Source organism: Micropterus salmoides, unplaced genomic scaffold, assembly GCF_014851395.1.
Source record: "Micropterus salmoides isolate LMB-PRFRI ecotype aquatic unplaced genomic scaffold, ASM1485139v1 Ms_hic_scaffold_14, whole genome shotgun sequence".
NCBI classification, from domain to species: domain Eukaryota; kingdom Metazoa; phylum Chordata; class Actinopteri; order Centrarchiformes; family Centrarchidae; genus Micropterus; species Micropterus salmoides.
The window spans coordinates 20,506,719-20,526,394 of record NW_024040485.1 but is presented as its reverse complement, the minus strand read 5'-3'; the positions used below and the strand labels follow the sequence as shown (position 1 = coordinate 20,526,394).

Genomic DNA, 19,676 nt, shown 5'->3' with positions numbered 1-19,676 from the left:
GGAGTTCAGAAAGAAGAGTGAAATAACACAGAGAGTGTGATGTGAGTATTTCGTTTTCTCTCTCCCAGGCTGTTTTGGTGTGCCGAACTCATTCTTCCAGGAAGTAAAATCGAATCAGAAATCATTCGGTTGTCCAATAATGTATTTCACTTTTATCTTGTGTCAGAGCAAAGGAAGAACACATGGCAGAAAAAGACAAAATGACAGAGGGAGGTTAGAAACCACTCCCTTCTCATACACACAAAATCACTCAGGCTATTTGTTTCCACAGATGTGCCATCACATCTTTCTTACATGTACAAATCAAAAATATTTTTGAGTTGCACATGTTTTTTGGGTTTGAACTATAGCAAAAGCAGAGAATATGAAGCAGTGTTTCCCCTATCACCCTTTAACATTCAGGCAATATGATAATGAGGGTTACCTGTTATGAAAATAACTATTCTACCAAAGACAATCACCCCTCAATTAAACATGGCTCGTTAAAAATCCATCCTGGTGGTGTTGTCTGCAGAATATTGCATTAAATTCCCCATCCGTGTTTTTATTTCATTAAATTTTTAATGCAAAGTCGTTTAATTGCCCGAAACACAAAGTAAACGTGGAAAGGTAGGTAAGCCACAAGAACAATCTTATTTTCTTCAAAAAAGATAAACCACAATGAACTCAGCTGACAAGGGCGACAAGGCTTAAACATATAATAGAGTATAGCTAATTTAGGCAATGTAATATTTAGGTAAACTAATGTGATATTTAATAATATGCTATGCCTGCTTACTAATACCTATTGATAAGCTTGTTGTTATGTTTCTGTTGGGCATATAAATCCCAGAAACACAAAGCAAACATTTTGAAAGAAGACTGCTTGGTATTGGATCAAAAAGGAAAGCAATGAAGCCCCAAAATCACTGAATGGGAATACTTATTCTTGAAGTGTGCCGATCTGTTGTGAGTTTGAACTTATGAGCAACTTTCATCTGCTTGTTACTCTGTCCTTCCAACCGTTTGGAAGTCAAACATTGGCTGCCCTTCCCTCCCTCAGAGTTTGTGCCGTCTGTTTTCCCACCACCTGCTGGCCGCACTTGTCTCACTCTGTCTGTTTGTCGTTTTTTTTATTATGATAATTGTTGGCCTTTTTTGTGCATACTGTTAGGCGTACACGCCAATGTGCACAGTTTAGGTGATATGGCTCTAGCGTGAGTGTGAAACCTTCAAACTCATCCAACATTGTCACCAAACAGAAGCGCTCTGGGGAGGATTTTGAAAAGCTCAGTGTCAATTTCCTCCCTTCCCCTGCTGCTACCTATTGACATTTAATTTAATACTGCAGGACAGCACTGAAATATCACAGGACGGAGAAAAGGCTACAACAAATTGTGCTAGAAATTGTTCATGGTTTAAACCTGACACAAAGAACAATCACTGGACATTAAAGCATTACAACAGTAAAGAATGGCATTATTTTCATGATGACTTCACAAACTAATAATTGATTTACAGAGACTGTAATGTCTTGAAGACAGTTTCTGACTTTTTGTTTAGCTGTGTGAATTGTGAACATTTTAACTACACTGAATGTGAAATTGGAAGCTGGGGATATCCGGGGGAGAGTGAAGGTGGTTTTCACTTAAAAGATGCACATTGCTACCAGATTCAAAGTATGCTCTTGTCCAAATCCTAGTGAATATTTATATTTACCTGGATTAATATGCAAAATGTAATCTGCTGCTTAATTTGAGTGTCTTTTCTGTCTTGTATTTTCTAATAATTTGACACTGCGCAAGAAGAATAGCACAGCGCCTCGTGGCCAGTAGTCAATGTTGATGATAGAGAATAAACTGAATCATTTCTGAGTCCATTTATTTTTGTTGGTGAGCAGTTAAAGTTGAAATACACAGTCAATTTGTGCATCTCCCAGGTCACGACTTCAGAATCAGAACGCAACAACATTTGCAGAGAGAGGCATAAAAGAGTAATATTTAACAGTATTTAAGTGATTGTGAGCTATGTACCTGAAAGCTGTCACCTCCTTCAGCTGAGCATTAGAGGAAACAGGTTCCATTAATGTCTCTTGTTGACCACATACTCTTAGGGAAAACAGACTGATATTGTCCAGCGAAATGACTGTAATCAAGGTAATCACAGCAGCCTTTTTAAAACTCCACAACAACTCCAACGTTCAAATAGCCCATTAACCGTTCGAAATGAAAAGCTGCCATTATTGTTGAAAGAATGGGATGCTCTGCAGTTTTTTCCCCTAGTGTGTTAATGGAAATAATAGCATGGCCGTGGCACTGTTTTTAATTCTGCATCAGCTCAAATTATGACTTGAAAGATGTTTCAGTTTTTTGCCACAGCTTCACTTGCTGTCTCGCACACTGTTTTGCATCAGTGATATGCAGCTTGGTGTTTGAAGCCTAAACAGGGGTAAAGCGCAATGAATAGCTAATCAGTGTTTAGACACTAAGGCAAATATGCTTCATCTATTAAAAACTCTGATAAGCTTAGACCTTTTCATGGTCTTAGCTCAAAGAGAAGGCTATGGCTGACTTCCAAATACTGGAAGTGAATTTTTGGGCATAATTTAGTCATATATTTAAACACTATCCATTTACATGAGATCCCGACTGTACCAAAATCAATATTTGAATTTCAAAAACGTACAATATCACAACCAATATGACTTTTTTAGTGTTTTATTTTTTTAAATGGTGCCTAATTTTTCTGCCACAACAGTTCCCCCTACACTATCGTCCAACCAATTTTCGGACATGGTCAACACATTGGCCGTTATTAAGTGTAAATTCTTCACAGTTCTTTATGTAAGGGATCATAATCAAAAATGTTTATTTGTGTAATATGTATAAAACTAATAGATTAGATAGTTTTCAGAGTTTTTAAATCTCAAATATCTCTCTATCATCCTTAATAATCCACTGCTGGTCTGACTCTACCCTCAACAAAATTATACAAAACACTGTGGGACACATCCCGAACACTAGGAGAAGTCCTATTTACCAGAATTGGGAGACACTATAAACACTGTGGGAAACTCTCTCTGTGGAAATTTAGATGCTATAAACTACATCACAGACAACCTAGTTACAGAAATAAAGGTTGTCACAAGTTACATATAATGTAGGCTATAATGAGGCCACAAGTTTTGAGGGGAAAACCCCCAGCTCCAACTCTGACAATAATGTTCACGAGAACAATTTGTCATACATCACTCTCACCTTGAGTTCATTCGTTTGATGTATGTTCAGGACGGATGTTATTCATTATCTCGAGTGTTATCGAGAGACTTTTGCATGTGAGTGTGCTGTAGGTGTTGATGACAGTATAGGACTGGGTGAGAAGGTGTGGATTCCGGTTGTTATGTCCATGAGTAATGCAATTAAGAACAAAATCAACTTAGAGTGATTTCCTTGAAAGAGAAGGTAATTACAGAAAAAACTGCAACAACACAGAAAACAGGGGCACACACACAACACTGGCATACACACACACACACACACACACACACACACACATATACATTTCAGTAATTCTGCATAATATCATAGAGAGAAGCATACAGTATACACATTCTGCTAAACAGCTGTCCAAGCACACTATGTCAGGATAAAAAAAAATCTAAATGACATTCTGCCTGTTTGCCTCCAAGATTGTGCTGACAGTGCAACACTGCAGACGGGTAATCATATTCCAGAGCACCTAAGGGCACATAGCAGTACGCTAACACGCTAATACTTTTCAGTAATATAGACTGTCGAGTCAGTGATTATAACAGATGATGACTTTGACAATACCCCTCCCCCCCTTCAGTTTAGGCACACAGTTTAATAGACCATGAAGTAGTAATTTGCATCTCTTTTTTATCTTTGGTGCTAAATGCTCATTGCCGTGAAGTTGCACTGCACCTTTACAAATTATTTACTTAAGTCAACAATGTGTCCGGTACTCTTACATGATCAATTTTACACAAGAAGTTCAGTTTACTCGTCACGAGGAGTACAACTCAGCCTTGTTTTTATAAATGTCTTCTGTGGCCGGAGCTTTCCAATGTTTGACTTCCCTCCTGTCTGCGGCACTCAGCCCCAAGCCCATTTGTTCCAACTGAAGGCATAAATCTTTAAAAATGGCTCATAAATATATAGTTTCATGTTTTAAAAAGGCGAAGTAATGTTCTAAAACCACTGGGCACTGTAGTTTATAGCAAACATTACCTAAATTTAACATAAATAGTGACAATTTTCAGCTGCGGATTAATACACATTTGGTGAGGCAGTTACGACAGAGGGGAACATGTGTGTGGGATTGACTCAAAATAAACTACCAGTGTGTGTGTTGGCTGGACAATGAGATGGATTAAAACATGACCAATCGGTGGTAGATGTAGAGAACTGGACTTATTTTTGAGGCAAGCGAGTCCATACAATATTCATGGAGTGACAGCAGTAAGAGAGAATGACACTGGTTTTAGCTGCAGCCTTGGCAGACACACCACGGAGGCAATCATTAATCATTTAGACTTCCCTACCACCACACTGTGCATTAGAGACTTAGTACAGGAAGTGCACATGAAATGAAACTTTGTATATGTATGTGTGAGTGAGTGTGTGCGTTTGGCTGCTCTAAAAACACCCAGGTTGTGATGAACACGAAAAGCTGAAAGCATACACACATACAGAAAGTTACAAGCGGCAGAGATTCTTTTCAAAGTTCACACACACACTCTCACACACACACACACACACACACACACACAACAACAACATCAGGTGTATGTACAAAACTGCTGACATTTGGACAAATAAGCAATAAGGTTCAACGCTGCACAGTGTGAGCTGTTTTTGGGAGAAGCGAAGGTGGTTGACTGGGATCGGTAAAGAGAGAAACATAAAAGAGATGTAACTGATCAAGGTTCAAATGACAGCAAATGCCACAGAAGAAGTCAGCGACACGAGAAGGGTAAAGATAGAGAATCACAGAAAAGGGGAGGGGGAGGAGAAAGTGAAAGAGAAGGAGGTGAGAGTCAAACAGACGGGGACAGAATTTGACATTTGACATTTAAAACATCTTTAATGAGTCACAAAGCTTTGTGTGGCGTGACAGACAGGGGGGCAAAAAATAACAAAAAGCATCAACACAGAGAGCTAAAACACATTATCAGTTTGTAAATATAAAAGCAACACATCACGTGAACATGCAGAACAAACACAAGCACGACCCACATACCAGACATTTTCAAGAGTCAAACTGAAAAAAAAGGGAGAGAGATCAAATAACATTGAGATATCCAGAAGGCACAGCAGAAACTCGAACGCAGGCTGATGTGACCAACCAGACCCCGGCTGGCAAAGACAGATGCCCAGAAATAGCGGCAGCCTCCGCCTCTGGTGTGCCCAGCCCTCCCTGCTGTGATATTACCTGCCTACCACCACATAATCATGATGAATCGCTCTGGGGCTTGCCGCCAACCGCTCACACTGCCAAACAATGAGCGGCAATGGCAAACATCACCACACCGCGCAGCCTCTCTCCCTTTATCTTCCCTCTTCCCTCTTTTTGATGTCATGATGCTCTCATTTTTTCCCATTCTTTTCCTTATCTCTGCCTCTCTTTTTCTGCTGTCCTTGGCTTCTGCACCCTCTTCACATTGTCTCTACTCTACTTGCTTTTGCATTTTCTGATTCATCTATGTTGTCCATCTCTTTCAACAGAAAGCTGGAGGTTCAATACATTGACACTGGAGGTAACATGTGCCTACACTGGATAGAGAGTGTAATCTGATGATACTTTTCATAAAAAATGATATTTTCAGCAAGTCAACTGTGTTATGTGGGTATTTGTTAAACAATTAAATGGCAAATTATGTCAGTCTGCTGCAATTTGAAGTATATTCATTCTGTACTGTACATCTGACAATAAGATCCAACTCAAAAATTCAGACTTTAGTGATGGATGAATTGTAATTCTGAGGTAGGAAAGACATTTATGAGAAATTTCATAGTGTTGCCAATATTTTCTTCATGGCATTTGTTTTCTACATCATCTCTCAGCATAAGAAATTTGGAGGTGAGGTCGCTACAGGGGGGAATACGATATATTTGGAGGATTATACTGCCATAGGGCCATAAATTAGAAGAGGGCCTTTTCAGAATGTAATAATCTGCCAAGCCACATTACTCTCAGCAGTTTGTTTTAATCTACCACAGGGATCAGGGTGGGAAAGAAAACATTGTTTATCATCACTTTTCTCCTAAAATCAATATCTGACCATGGGGATGAATTACATATTCTGCAATAACAAAGAGAGTAGCAGGACCACCTTGTACTTTTTTCAAAATAGCATCATGGATACAGCATCGTCCTCATTTCTCAAAGATAGTCCAAATAACGCAGAACTGAAAGAAGAGAGTCCTCTGAATGTAATGATACCAATCATCAGAGTGCCTATGAGAGACGGTGAAATCCAAGATGGTGAATCTCTGTCATGACTTCCAAAGCAGTTACCAGCGTTTCCCCTTCACGTTGCTTCTCTAGGCTACTGTCTAAATAAAGAAATGATGCTTGCAAGGCATACGGCACCATGAGAGGTAAACAGTGTAGCTCTTTAATATTGTACAACACCTCAGCCACTTCCTACCAATGTGAGCAGTCCTACAGTCAGTCGTCCAAGCGGGCAGAAGGAAGAGAAGCAAAGGTCAGGGGGTTAACAAGAGGAGTAAGCTGGCCATCTTCTCCCTGATTTGTCTCTGGCGCAAGCCTCTGTCTGACCTTTTGAGGAGCTGCCATCTTGGACCACTCCACTCACACCCACTGATCCCTATTACTGGGGAGGACAGCAGCCTTATTACAAAGGCCGAGGAGCTGCTAAAGCTGCGTTTCGACCAAAGGAACTATACCCCGGAACTAGGAACCTTTGGAGGAACTCACTGCGTTTCCACCGCAGGGACAAGGGTCTAAATTTCTAGGGTCTTTATTTTACCCCCCAAAACGTCCCTGCTCGGGGGTAGCACTTTCCAAAAGCACAGGTACTTTTGGTCTTGCAGTGAATTTCTGAATGGACGAGCAGAGGCTACTGGCTTTAACTGGAGAATGTCTGGTGTTTTTCGCCGATGTCCACCTGAGACCGTACGTCGGCATTAAATGTATTTCTCGGAAACAGCAGCCAGCGTGCAGCAGTGTGTTTACAGCAAACAGCTGATGGAGCTATGCTAAATACTGGGTCCAAAGTTGTTGTTTTAAGTTTTCATCAGTCAGGAAGTTTTACACAGAGTCGGAGTGGTCTCCTCTTCTCCAAAACAAGCGGAACAGCTGATTACAGGTAATAAAGCTCAATAAAATCACGATACAGACGTGATTCTGGCCAGCTGATCGGTAGCTCTTGTTGGCTGGAAATGTTTTTATAACCTTCCAAACTGTCGCAAATTCATTTTTGTGTTGCTTTCTCTGTGCTGGAGTTATTTTAAGAACTTTATGGCTTTATTAAGTTTGTTATTAAATGTGTTTATCACCTGTTTCTTCATTATACTCCCACACCTATAGTTTTTCATTATATTGCAATCAAATTTGATGTTCATTTATAAATTTTGCTCATGGATAGTGGTTTACAAATAATTTTATAAATAATAAAAAAAAACATCAGATGGACAATTTGCCTAATCTTCGCAGGTCTTTAGACCACGGTGGAAATGCACACAACAGTGGGCTGAAGGAACCTTTTAGTTCCTTGAAAAGAGATCCATACTTTCGTCAAAACGCAGCTCAAGTGAATGTGTGTGTGTGTGTGTGTGTGTGTGTGTGTGTGTGTGTGTGTGTGTGTGTGTGTGTGAGAGAGTGTGTGTGTGAGTGTGTGTGAGTGTGTGTGTGTGTGTGAGTGTGTGTGTGAGTGTGTGTGAGTGTGTGTGTGTGTGTGTGTGTGTGTGAGTGTGTGTGTGAGAGAGTGTGTGTGTGTGTGTGTGTGTGTGTGTGTGTGTGTGTGTGTGTGTGAGTGTGTGTGTGTGTGTGTGAGAGAGTGTGTGTGTGAGTGTGTGTGTGTGTGTGTGTGTGTGTGTGAGTGTGTGTGAGTGTGTGTGTGTGTGAGTGTGTGTGTGAGTGTGTGTGTGAGAGAGTGTGTGTGTGAGTGTGTGTGTGTGTGTGTGTGTGTGTGTGTGTGTGTGTGAGAGAGAGTGTGTGTGTGTGTGTGTGTGTGTGTGTGTGTGTGTGTGTGTGTGTGTGTGTGTGTGTGAGTGTGTGTGTGAGTGTGTGTGTGTGTGTGAGAGAGAGTCTGTTTGACTGTGCATGAGGTAAGGAAGGAGGATGTCAGGCAAGAACCAGGGGGTAAAAGTGCAGCTGTGGGTGAGAAGATGTGAAGGAGGTAGGCACAGAAACAACACACTCATGTCAAATAAAGGCAAACAGCCATTACACCCCTAAGTTGCAAGTTTGGAGCTGCCACAGCAGCTAAAAAGAGCACTTTCCTGGGGCACCCTGGTAGCTCACCTTACCAATTCCTGCCCAGTGTGCTCTCTTTCTCTCTCTCCGCCTTAAAAATATCATCTTTAAAAACAAGGGGAAAGAAAAGAGCACTTTCCTCTCTGATGACAACTCGGAGCCATTTTCTGGCCAATTACTTTAAATCAAGTATAATGGGTGAGCGATCGGATAGGGAGGGAGGAGAGGAGAGGAGAGACGATTGATGATGTGTTTTAATGCGAATACATCCCAAACCAATTCATCAACAGTGTGATCAGTGCTCTCTTATTCACTTCCTTGCACTTTCATTGTGGCTATTTCATCTGTGGACCCCCCCCCCCCCCACACACACACTGCCTCTGGCGCTCTGGATTTCCTTTACAAAAATGCTCTGCTGTTTCTCACTAAATATCTATCTCCTGTGACACGTAATAAAGTGTAATCGTAGGTTCAAAACACCACCAACCCTAGCTTTAAAACGTGAATGATAACAGATATTCAACGCAATGTAACAGGCTTATAAACGACACATTTGTCATTGCGATGTGCTCCAGTTCGACCCACTGCTTTAGAAATGTACAACATATTTCCGTATACATAGTCGACGTTGCCAGTCGATCGCATAATTGGAAAAATGAGAGCTGTTAAGTTTTTATTGCCTGAATTTACTCATCCAATAATGTGGGAAGAGAAAAGCACATTTCTGACTACAGTGTTCAGGTGAAGAGTAAAATATTTAGTCTCAGGATATTAAGAGTGTGTTGCCATAGCAAGGAGGCTGACTGTTTCAAGTATTTCCTGGTTTTCAACTACCATCAAAAGTCATTTTTGCACTCCACTCTGATGTGCCAATGTGGTGGCGCTGTCTTTTCAACTCAGTACAATAAAGTTATTGTCTGCCTGTGACAAAGATTGACAATAATTACAGAGGAAATGTGCCACAGAGATATGGGGGTGAGCAATCCACACACAAAGCCTTGGCATTTTAATAGAAATGTAACAGTTCGGACGTGGGTTAATTGTGACAGGTAGACTGAAGAGGATGTTCATACTTCTTCTTGCCAGGCTATTTTGATCGGAAGACCATCATTTCTTTGATATGACTGCTTTTGTCTCTCTACAAAGTATGCATAAAAGTTTATTTAACACAGAGAAGGGGTCCTTTCACTGTCTCGCAAGAAAAAAATAAATAAATTCATATAAATGTATTTGTCTGCTGCCTCTGATCAGGCAGAATAGGCTTGTTTGAGAGAAAGATGGAGATAGAGGGGGGAGAATGTTTTGAATTTATAGTCATTTATTTACCTTTTTTTGTTCAACAAAAAGGTTCTGAAACAGACGCAATAAATTACGGTGGTCATCTAGCTTAACTACATCCACCCTTGACAGAAACCAAAAGCAAAACAACAGAAGCAGAAATGTACAAAAAATAAATGCGAGGCATTTGGAGAGTCTGACTACCTACCGTCATCCAACACAGCAACACACTTTACAACACCACAAACACACTCACACATACTGCAAATGCTAACCATACATATCAGTCTGAAGACAGTGTGCTATCAACTGCAAATAACACCCTGTTCTCAGTCTTTCTCTGCCACCTTGTAGGAGGAAATATCAGACAAGGATGACACTGTCACATATGACTGTAAGCTGGTGTGAGATTTTGCACATTAGAATGCACGAAGGCTAATATAAAAGGCTAAGATAAAAGGGATGTTTCATTTTGCGATTACAAATGTCAATCGATTCACAATAATGAGCTTGAAAAACCTGGGTAAGCACCATTATCAGACTGTGCAAAAACAATGCTGAAATTGCAAGAAAGATTAATAGGATTTTTTGCTGACAGAGAACAGACTTGTAATAGCAAAAGCCGTGGACCATGAATAAAATAAACAGAAAATGTCATTACACCAGAGTAAGTAAAAATTAAGACTCATCTGTTGTGACATAGGCTTGATGGGAAATGTTGCTATGCTGACGTGGTGGCTAAAATAATGTTCATTCCTTAGGGGAGAAAGACAGGTGGAGAGAGAGACAAACAGACACGGTGTGTGTGAGCATTTGAGTTAAACAGCTTTGTGGAGAACCAACAGCAGGATGAGCTCTGCAGTCAGGTTTTGGTTGAAAGGTGGGATGATCATATAGGAAGCGTGCACTGAGGAGTAGGACCAAATGACTCCCGGGGGGGGGGGGGGTTAATTACAAATCGGAAATTGAGGCTCTGTTCTGACACATCCTAAATTCAGTGAAACATGCAGTAGGTGACTCACAGTCACACTACTTGTTTCACGGGAATGAAGTGTAAATGGCCTCATAAGCCCTATGCCAACGCTTCATCTTTCATGTGGACACACAAGAAATTATACTTTGAAAACACAAATGAGGTCATTAAGTCCGTGGAGACCACTTCCTGTTTAAGGAACTATTGACTCAGAGAAGTCAATATTTGTGCAGGTGCTAAAACATGGCAGGTTTTGATCTGCTTAGTACATAGTAGATAAATAAGCATGATTCCAGCGGTCTAATATACAGTATTTAGTTCATATCTGAGGAGGACAGAAAGGACATGACCATTGTATTTAGACTTTTGCAACAGCAAAAAGAAAAACATGCTATATATTTGGCTGAACTAGAAATGTCTTTTTATGTCCCTTTGTATTTATTATATTTATTTTCTGCCAAACACACATAACGTTATGTGCTGTACACAGTGAAAGCTGAAGAGCGTGGACAAGGTGAGCAGAAAGAAAGAGAGAACCTGCCACAAAAAAAAGAAGAACGAAGAAGAAAGTGTTTTGTCCTTAAATACACTTTTTCCGAAGGACCCTGAATTTTTAGAAAGAACAGAAAATAAACCAGTTTCTCTTATTCCCATGTGTCTCTGAGCATAATTTTTAATTAAACAACAAACATTTTCACACAAGAATATTTCAAAAGAAATGCTGCCCATTTCTAATTACGGTATATGATTATTTATTTTTTTTAAAACTTTCCCCACTTCAGTGTGGATTCATTAAGTATGTCAGGCACATGGTTTTTGTGCATGACAGGACTTTAATCAATTAAAATGTATTCCTTTGCTGTTCCGTCAAAGAGGTCATAATTTTACAGGAGAAAATTAAATTAGGAAAAAAGAACAAATTTCTGTGGTTGAGGTTGTTTTGACAATATATACAAGTATATGTTCTGTTCTCAGGCAAGCAAACTGATCTACTTTTAATCTGCCTGTAATACATTTGTTTACATTACATTATAGATGTAATCTAATCCAGAGAGGCATGAAGTACCTAATTATCAAGTGTCTCAGGTAGGCATATTGGTACATGATAAGTTGCTAAGATGGATTTTGCGCAAACAATCCATCATACACACACAGAGGCGCTATATACAAATGTGTTGTTACACACACACACAAACCGATTTGAATGCAGCAATGTCACCTCAAAATACAGTTAGACAAAATTACATCCTCTAAATGATTTATAAATGCAACACTAGAAGAGGCAGAGTAAGGAAGGCGAGGGGACGGACAGCCGACGAGGAAGAGAGAACAAAAGAGGAGACATGAAGGACAGTGGCAGAGGTGAGGACATACTCTCTACAGTGAGGTGAACCTCAACACTTGCAGCTTTAAAAGGGAGGAAAAGATGAACATATGAAAAGGGATCTGAGAGGGGAAACAGGGATATTTGCATTGACACACACAAATCCAAACCCTTATATCTAATGGGCTGCTGCCAGGAGGGAGAGACGGAAAGAGAGACAAAGTCACTGACACAGACAGAGGCAGGTGATGTGGTAGAGTGAGACTCACAGAGGAAGACGCAGGAAGATAGTCAGAGGGAAACAGACAACTCTTCTGACTGATGACTCATGAAAATTAAAACCTTTCTTCTTGAGGACATGCTTTCATTTTCCCTCCCTGCTGTGATTCCTTTCTTCCTGAGCAGCAATTGTAGCTTCAGGTGCACCAGGTGCATGAGTGAGTGTGTGCACACGGACGTGACTGAAGGTGTGAGCAAATCCAACACTTTCTTTCAACACTTCCACCCACACACACACAGATATGTTCAGTCTCCTCTCAAAATATTCTTTTGTTGTTTTAAAAGTGATTTGTTTTTCAGTCACACACTGAGTTGCCTTGTAGGCAAAGTATTAGAAAACTTAAAAGACTTCCCTTTGGCATGACTTGCAGAAGCACCTGTGATGATACACTATGTAGTTTCACTTTGTAGCCTACCTCTCCAATATTTACGAAAACCTGTGGTTGTAAAACATCTCCAGAATCATATCCCAAGATGGAAAATGCATGGCTGTTTCATGGTTACTACGGGAGGGTCTCAGAAGCAATAACAAAATCAAATATAAAGCCATTTCAAAGCGTATAGTGAGGCTTTGGACTGACTATACAAGGGACCCACACAGGACTGCTTGAAAGGGAGATGAAGGAGATGATTCAATTGATGTGTGTTTGTGTGTGCGCATATGTGTGTCTGTGCATGTGTGTTTCTTATATTTGGTTGGAAATGAACACACACACACTGCAATGTTAACACATTTTATTAGGTGTACAAACACACGGCAGGCTAATAAGTTTGTACTGGAATTATAATTAAAACAGCGCGCAGTGGTGCATGTCTTCATAACTTTAGGCTTTATCGTGAGTCACAACAGGCCGCGGTCTATTGTTTAATAAAGGACTGCTAAGCCTGTGTACATACAGACAATAGAAAACATTTCAATGACACCCGCTCATGGGACACAGCAGAAGCACAGCGCCTGAGTTCAGGCTCTGTAAGTCACTGCCGAACATTGCTCCGTTCAGCCGAACTATGACAGAGGACAAGCCATTTTCAGAGTGGTTTGCATACTTATCTGAAGATATCTTCCACTAAAACACAAGAGAACTCCATAGGCACTGAACCTCATTGTTATTTGCCCTAGGATCTGCACTTGCCCTTTACACTAGATAAACTAGATAAATGGTCTGTACTTGTATAGCACCTTTCTAGTCTTTCCAACCACTGCACTTTACATCACATTCACCCCATTCACACACATACACTGATGAGCAAAGGCTAAGGTGCCAACTGAACGGAAATTAACTAAATTAAATTCACACACCAATGGCTCAGCCATCTGGAGCAATTTGTGGTTCAGTGTCTTGCCCGAGGATACTTTGACATGCAGACTGGGGGGAGCCGGGTTTGGACCGAGGACCTTCTGATATGTGGACGACCGCTCTTTCCCTTGAGCCACAGCAGACATTTAAGACTGTTTTCAGTACTGTTTTTACTCTAATATCAGTGCGAGAAAACATGCTACATCGGAAAAATTTTATTAGATTTTACTTGAGAGAAAGGGAGGTTTTTAAGAGAAGATGATGAAACTAATAAAATTATACCTCGGGGCGAGTGCACTCATATATCTAATAATGAAGAAAATCAATGGCGGCCACTGATTTATCATCATCCATTTGCCGTAACTTCTTCATTTGGGCCACGAGCACAACTCAACTCTAACAATCTTTCGGAAATTAAGCCTTTTGTCAGTGAATTAAATACTACTACGATTTGTATTTAAATATAAACACAAATATCAGTTGACATGTTAAAAGTAGCATGCTATCGTGGCCTGTGTTAAGGTGAACAACGATGCAGACATGACTACAAACACAATCTAATCAAATTACTTTTATTCTGGTCCTCTGCACCACATGTCCAACCGATGTATGAGGGTTTCACTCATGTAGTGCTATTTTTTAATCAGCTTGCTTCTGTAGAGCATGAAGTTCACTTGGAAATGTATGCAAATACCTATATATGCCCACATTTACTGACATTTGACATGAAATTAAGATATTTAACACATCTGATTTGTTATTGACTCTGTCTAAGTATGCAAAACTTGTTTATGTCACAAAATCTGTCAAGCAAGAGAAGGAATGCTACAATGTTATTTCAGCTAATATTGCATTACTCAGGAAATGCCAATACAAAACAAAGAGTAAAGTAAGTAAGAAAGAAAGTAAAAAGGTGCAACGATAATCATGTTACAAATAATCCAGGCCAAACTGTTTTAAACACTATTAGACACATAGTTGCTGAAGAAAGGACTGCTTGGGTTGCTTGAATATGCAGTGCAGTTTGTGCTGAAAAGGCCAAAAAAGGATGAAAAAAAGAGTTTGGAGGAGATCCAGGCAACGTGGACTGTATAACCTACATAGGGAACTGGAGGTGAGAGGACTTTGTAAAACAAAGCCTCAGGTTAACCTCAGGTTAAGTAAGGTTGTTTATTTACCGGTATATCAGCCTAGGGACACGCAAATTACATCATTGGTGAACCAGTCGCAGACACCAGTCGCAAACACAGAACATGTTAAGATAAGACTTTACATATTACACACTATTATTTTATTTGCCAACCAATGACCCAGGCTAGAACAGACCAGGTACAACTTTATCCGATCCATAATCGGCTCAACACTTCCAATGTGTGTCCCCGCCTTAATCCATGTACCCAATCTTTTGATGTTGTAAGGTCCTGGTTTAGGAAAGCTGGTATCTATCCACTTCTTTATGTCCCACTCTCTGTGCTGCAAACTCTCTGGATATCTCATATGTTTGTGTTAAAATATAAATAAAAGAATATAAAACAGATTATGATGAAATTATTGTAGAGAATCAACGTGCACATTAGATAAGGATTTATAAACAGCATGTATTTCCTTTTTTGCTTCCTCTACCATTACGGTTTCTCCTGTCCCACTCTCTCCGTCTCCTCTACAGCACCACCTCAGTCATTTGTTGACAACATGCCACCTGGCGAAGCTTCACAAATATGTCTTTATTATGGAATAAAAAGTAAAGATAGTAAGACAGTTTCCCAGTCCAAATGTGTGAATGTGTGTTCATGCATTAGTGAGCGAACGTGGAAGAGTCTCTCAGAAGTCAGCACTGCATGCAATGTTTATCCACCACATATTGAGCAGTGCTGACCAGAAAGCCCCAACAGGGCCATTGGAGCAGCTGGTGCGATACTGGCGTACACACAGCCCTAAATATAAACACCTATCATTCTCTCATCGCCACACATACATCATCCAGTGGCAGCCCTTCCATTTCACTCCTCTCCTCCACCTTACGCCTCATCAGATTATAATTAGCCTTGCTGAGTAATTAACATCCAAATTAGGACTTTAATTTGCATATCTCACCCTTATTTGCATATACTTCCAGCAGCACACACACACCTGACGTTCCTCCACACACTTACAAATTATTATTTTTTATTCTTTGTGAGGCATTAGACAAAACAAAAACTGGACATAGTAAAAGAGAGAGAAAGACAGAATATCTGGACAGGCGAGAGCATATAAATGGGACTGGGGAGGGGGTCGGTAATAGAGGTACCCGGGATAGAGTAAGAATGTGACACTCTCCAGATGAGAAAAGGCAAAGTAAGACAGAAAGAAGACTGCTTCGCCATTTATACATCTCACTTAAGCCCATAAAACTTTGGAATTGAATCCATGGCTGTGGGGGGAGAGAGAGAAAGCAGCAGCTCAGGAAATCAGAACGAAGGCTGTTCGAGCTTTGAAAAAGAAGCGAGGAGGAGAATGACGAAACACTCCCCTCATGACATTTGCCCTCTGAACGGCATCAGCTCAACGGAGCAGAGCAACTAAACAGCGATGCGGAGTCAAAGTAAGAGGGAGCCAGAGAGAGGAAGAAAAACACAAGTGAGAAGGCAGGGGAAAGAAAGAGAAAAGAGAGGGAGTAAAGCAGAAAAGAGCGATAGGACGGGCAGAGCAGTTCCCGCAAGGCATTGTTTCACCAGTCATTGCACAGAAGAGGAAAACCTGAGTTATGATTCTGCGTACTACATCGCTTTCACGATTTATGTTCCGGCGAGGATAATGCAGCTAGACGGCTCTGTTGAAAAGACACCCATAAATCTGATCTTATTTTCCGATTTCTTCCCCTCCCTTTCTTTCTCTTTCAGCACCCCTCTAATCCTCTCTGTCTGTGTTCTTTGGCATTCATCTGCTCTGGTCTATTTCCTGACTTCTTATGTAAAAGGTATTCCGCCTGCAAGCCTTTGTCTCATGTATATACTGTATTCTGCTGAGCTTGTAGAGCTTGTAAATACCAAATCTACACACACAAAAACTCACCCTTCGTGTCTCTCTTACAAAGAGAGCCAGCACACACAGGCCTTGAACTACTCCTTTTTAAGAGGAAATGGCTTTACTTAACAATACCAAGTTTTATCACATCTTAGGAAATTGCTATTATTATTGATCTACTATCATTTTCTTTTACTGAGTCAAAAGCAAATTCAGTCAATTTATTAAATGTTTGGTAACATGATGTGACTGAACATTGCATTGTCAAGGGCAACTGTGTATATATATATATATATATATATATATACACATAGCATAATAATAATCAAAGCTGTCTCTACAGAAAACAAGCTCTTCTCGAAACCTAGTTAGCCTTCCCTATGGCTCATGGCCATATGGAGGTCTTTTATAAACAGGGGGAAAAAATGATAATGTTTGGTTGAGTGCAGACAGCCCAGTGCTCTCACTCCAGAGACCCAATTAATACCACTGTAAACCGCAGCTGCCCTTCATAGACAACACCAGTCGACGTTGAATGTGTGTGTGTTTGTGTGTGTGTGTGAAAAAGAGAGAGAGCGAGACAGAGAGACGAAGGTGTGAGAGTATTGCATGGTGAGGATGTAATTGAATAGAACATCCTGACCATAGCTGCCCTCTCCAAGCACTAATCGATCATCGCAGATAGACATCATCTTCAGATCACTGGCAAACCAGCCAATCATGACCAGCAACATCCTCAATAAATGTCGTGTTTATGGTGTTAAATCATTTCAAAAGCAAGTGGGGCATGTATGGTAAGACATACAATTATCTGGAGAAGGGTGTTGCAGCAACATTTCAAGATGGCGTAAATACTTGTACTAATATGTGAAGTGCTATAGTGTGTGTTAAGTGAATTAAATAGCAGTGAGTTATGTCTGAGCTGAATTGATTATTCAATTAGCGTCAACCAATTAGTTGATAGATAAAGATTTTTTATAATCAATGAATCGTTTAAAGGATCAGTGTGTAAGATTTAGGGGGATCTATGTTGTTTCCAGTAGTGCATAATCACCAGAAAATAAGAATTGCTGAGTTCTCCTTAACTTAGAATGAGCCCTTTATAGAAACAGAGCGGGTCCCTTCCACAGAGTCCTCCATGTTGCACCGCCATGTTTCTACAGTAGCCCAGAACGGACAAACACTGGCAATAGAGAGGGCCTTTCGAGTTTTGCCTGAGTTTTTCGGCCACCATAGGTTATCCTGCAGGCTTGGAAGGTGAAGAGGAGGTGAAGGGTCTACAATTGGTTGCAACCTGCAACCTCATCTAGATGGTACTAAATCCTACACACTGGTCCTTTAAGTCTTTTTCAAAGCTAAAATACCAACCATTGCCAAATTGAGGTTTCTTATATGTGATGATTTGCTCCTTTAGTTTTGTGTCATGGTAAATTCAATATCTTTAGGATTTAGGACTAGACATGTGACGTGGTCTTCACTATTTTCTGTCATTCTATAGCTTAAGCAAGCAATTAATCTATTAACCAGTAATGAAAAACAATTTAGTTGCAGCCCTAGTGTCCATTATGCTTATTGGTTATTTACCCACCTTTTCCCATCCCACCAACATATCACAGTCAGACTTCCTATCATTACAACAACGCTGTAATTTCCCACCACACTGAACATCTGTCCTGTTAATTGCCCTATCTGCCATGACGCGAACTTTGACGAACTACTTTTCAATAAATAAGGCCACGAAGATTTTAAATAAAGCACATTAAACTATTGAATATTCAGCAGAACTTCACGACAGAAGTCAAAAATACCTAAATGGCGGCGAAGTTGTAGGACGGATGGTTGGTGCTCCCCTTGTCAACTTGTGCAAGTCAAACGCGAAAAAGCAATCAGACATTTCGAAGCCAAGTTAATTTGTTCCATCTTTTTCTTTTTCATGTTCCTACCTTTTCCGCCGAGAGCGCAGGTCTGGCCCCAGACCAGCCAAAAAAGCAAAAAAGGGACCCGGAGTAGCTGCATGGTTGTCGCGCTGTGTGGGTGATGTCTCCCCGTCCTCTCCTCTTCTGAAATCCTGGATCACCTCCCAAGCGCGAGGATGTTTTCAACTGGCCGGGCGAGCGAGGGATAGTCTGAAGGTAGAGAGACAGTCACTGGATACAGTAAGCAAAGAGAGAGAGAAACACGGACGTTTAAAGAGCCTCAATAAAACAGTGTTTCCGGTTATTAGTTTTCAAAATAAAACCCAGTCGAAGGTTAATTTTGAATGAGGGGACTAAAACAAGGCTGCATTTATACCAGGGTGAAAATTTAATTATTTATAAAAACGTATTTGACACTAATGGTTTCGGGTGCTCCGAAATAGGTTACCCTCAAGCATGACACATATTCCATTTTTATGTTGAAGAATAAAAGCATCCTTTTCGGCAGAATTTGACTTTTTTTTGGCAAGCTTGACACATCTGTTCATGAGAGTGAAGGTGAAAGTGCTGGAGAGGAAGGGGTGTAGGGGGATCTTTCTGAGATGAGTGTGAATGTGTTGGTAGTTTCCTGTTAAGAGGGGAAAAGATTGATTTTGACACCCCGGGAAAGGGCTGCTGTAACCCAGAGTTAGCTGCCAGTAATTGCATTCCTCTACACCAGGAATACAGCAACAGTTATTCTATCAATTCACTAAATCCCAAGCTGTGGCAAAGTAGGCTGCATTTGGGAAATGTAAAAAACTATATATAACACTTTAATTAAGGAGTAACATGTACTGCAGATTTTTTTCTTAGAGCGATACTCCTTTCATAATTGAATGAAGCAGCTGCTGCAGTGTGATGTTTTTACAGCTGTATCCTCCTAACAAGAGCTCGAACAGCGCAGCTATACTCCCCCTCACAGATTTGAGTCTTTCAGTTTTCACCCTGTGGCAGAATCACTGGTTTTCTCTAATGGCCGTATGTTCTTCAATTATTCCCCCATGCTTCGTCTTCTTCCGTTGGGTGTGGGTGTGTGTGTTCTGGGGATTAGAGAGAGAGAGGTCCGACCTCAAGAGAGTTAAGAGGATAACAAAGATAGAACACACACAGACATACAT

At 40.5% G+C, this 19,676-nt stretch overlaps 1 protein-coding gene across 1 annotated transcript in view; it reads right to left on the bottom strand.

Annotated features, from left to right (window-relative positions):
• Positions 1–18,695, bottom strand: part of clstn2a (calsyntenin 2a) — a 168,849-nt gene extending 150,154 nt beyond the window's left edge. Inside the window, exon 1 of the mRNA XM_038718242.1 lies at positions 18,544–18,695. Within this exon, the coding sequence (XP_038574170.1) occupies positions 18,544–18,616 (73 nt within the window). The 5' untranslated portion in view covers positions 18,617–18,695. The remainder of the gene's footprint in view (positions 1–18,543) is intronic.
• Positions 18,696–19,676: the final 981 nt, after the last annotated feature.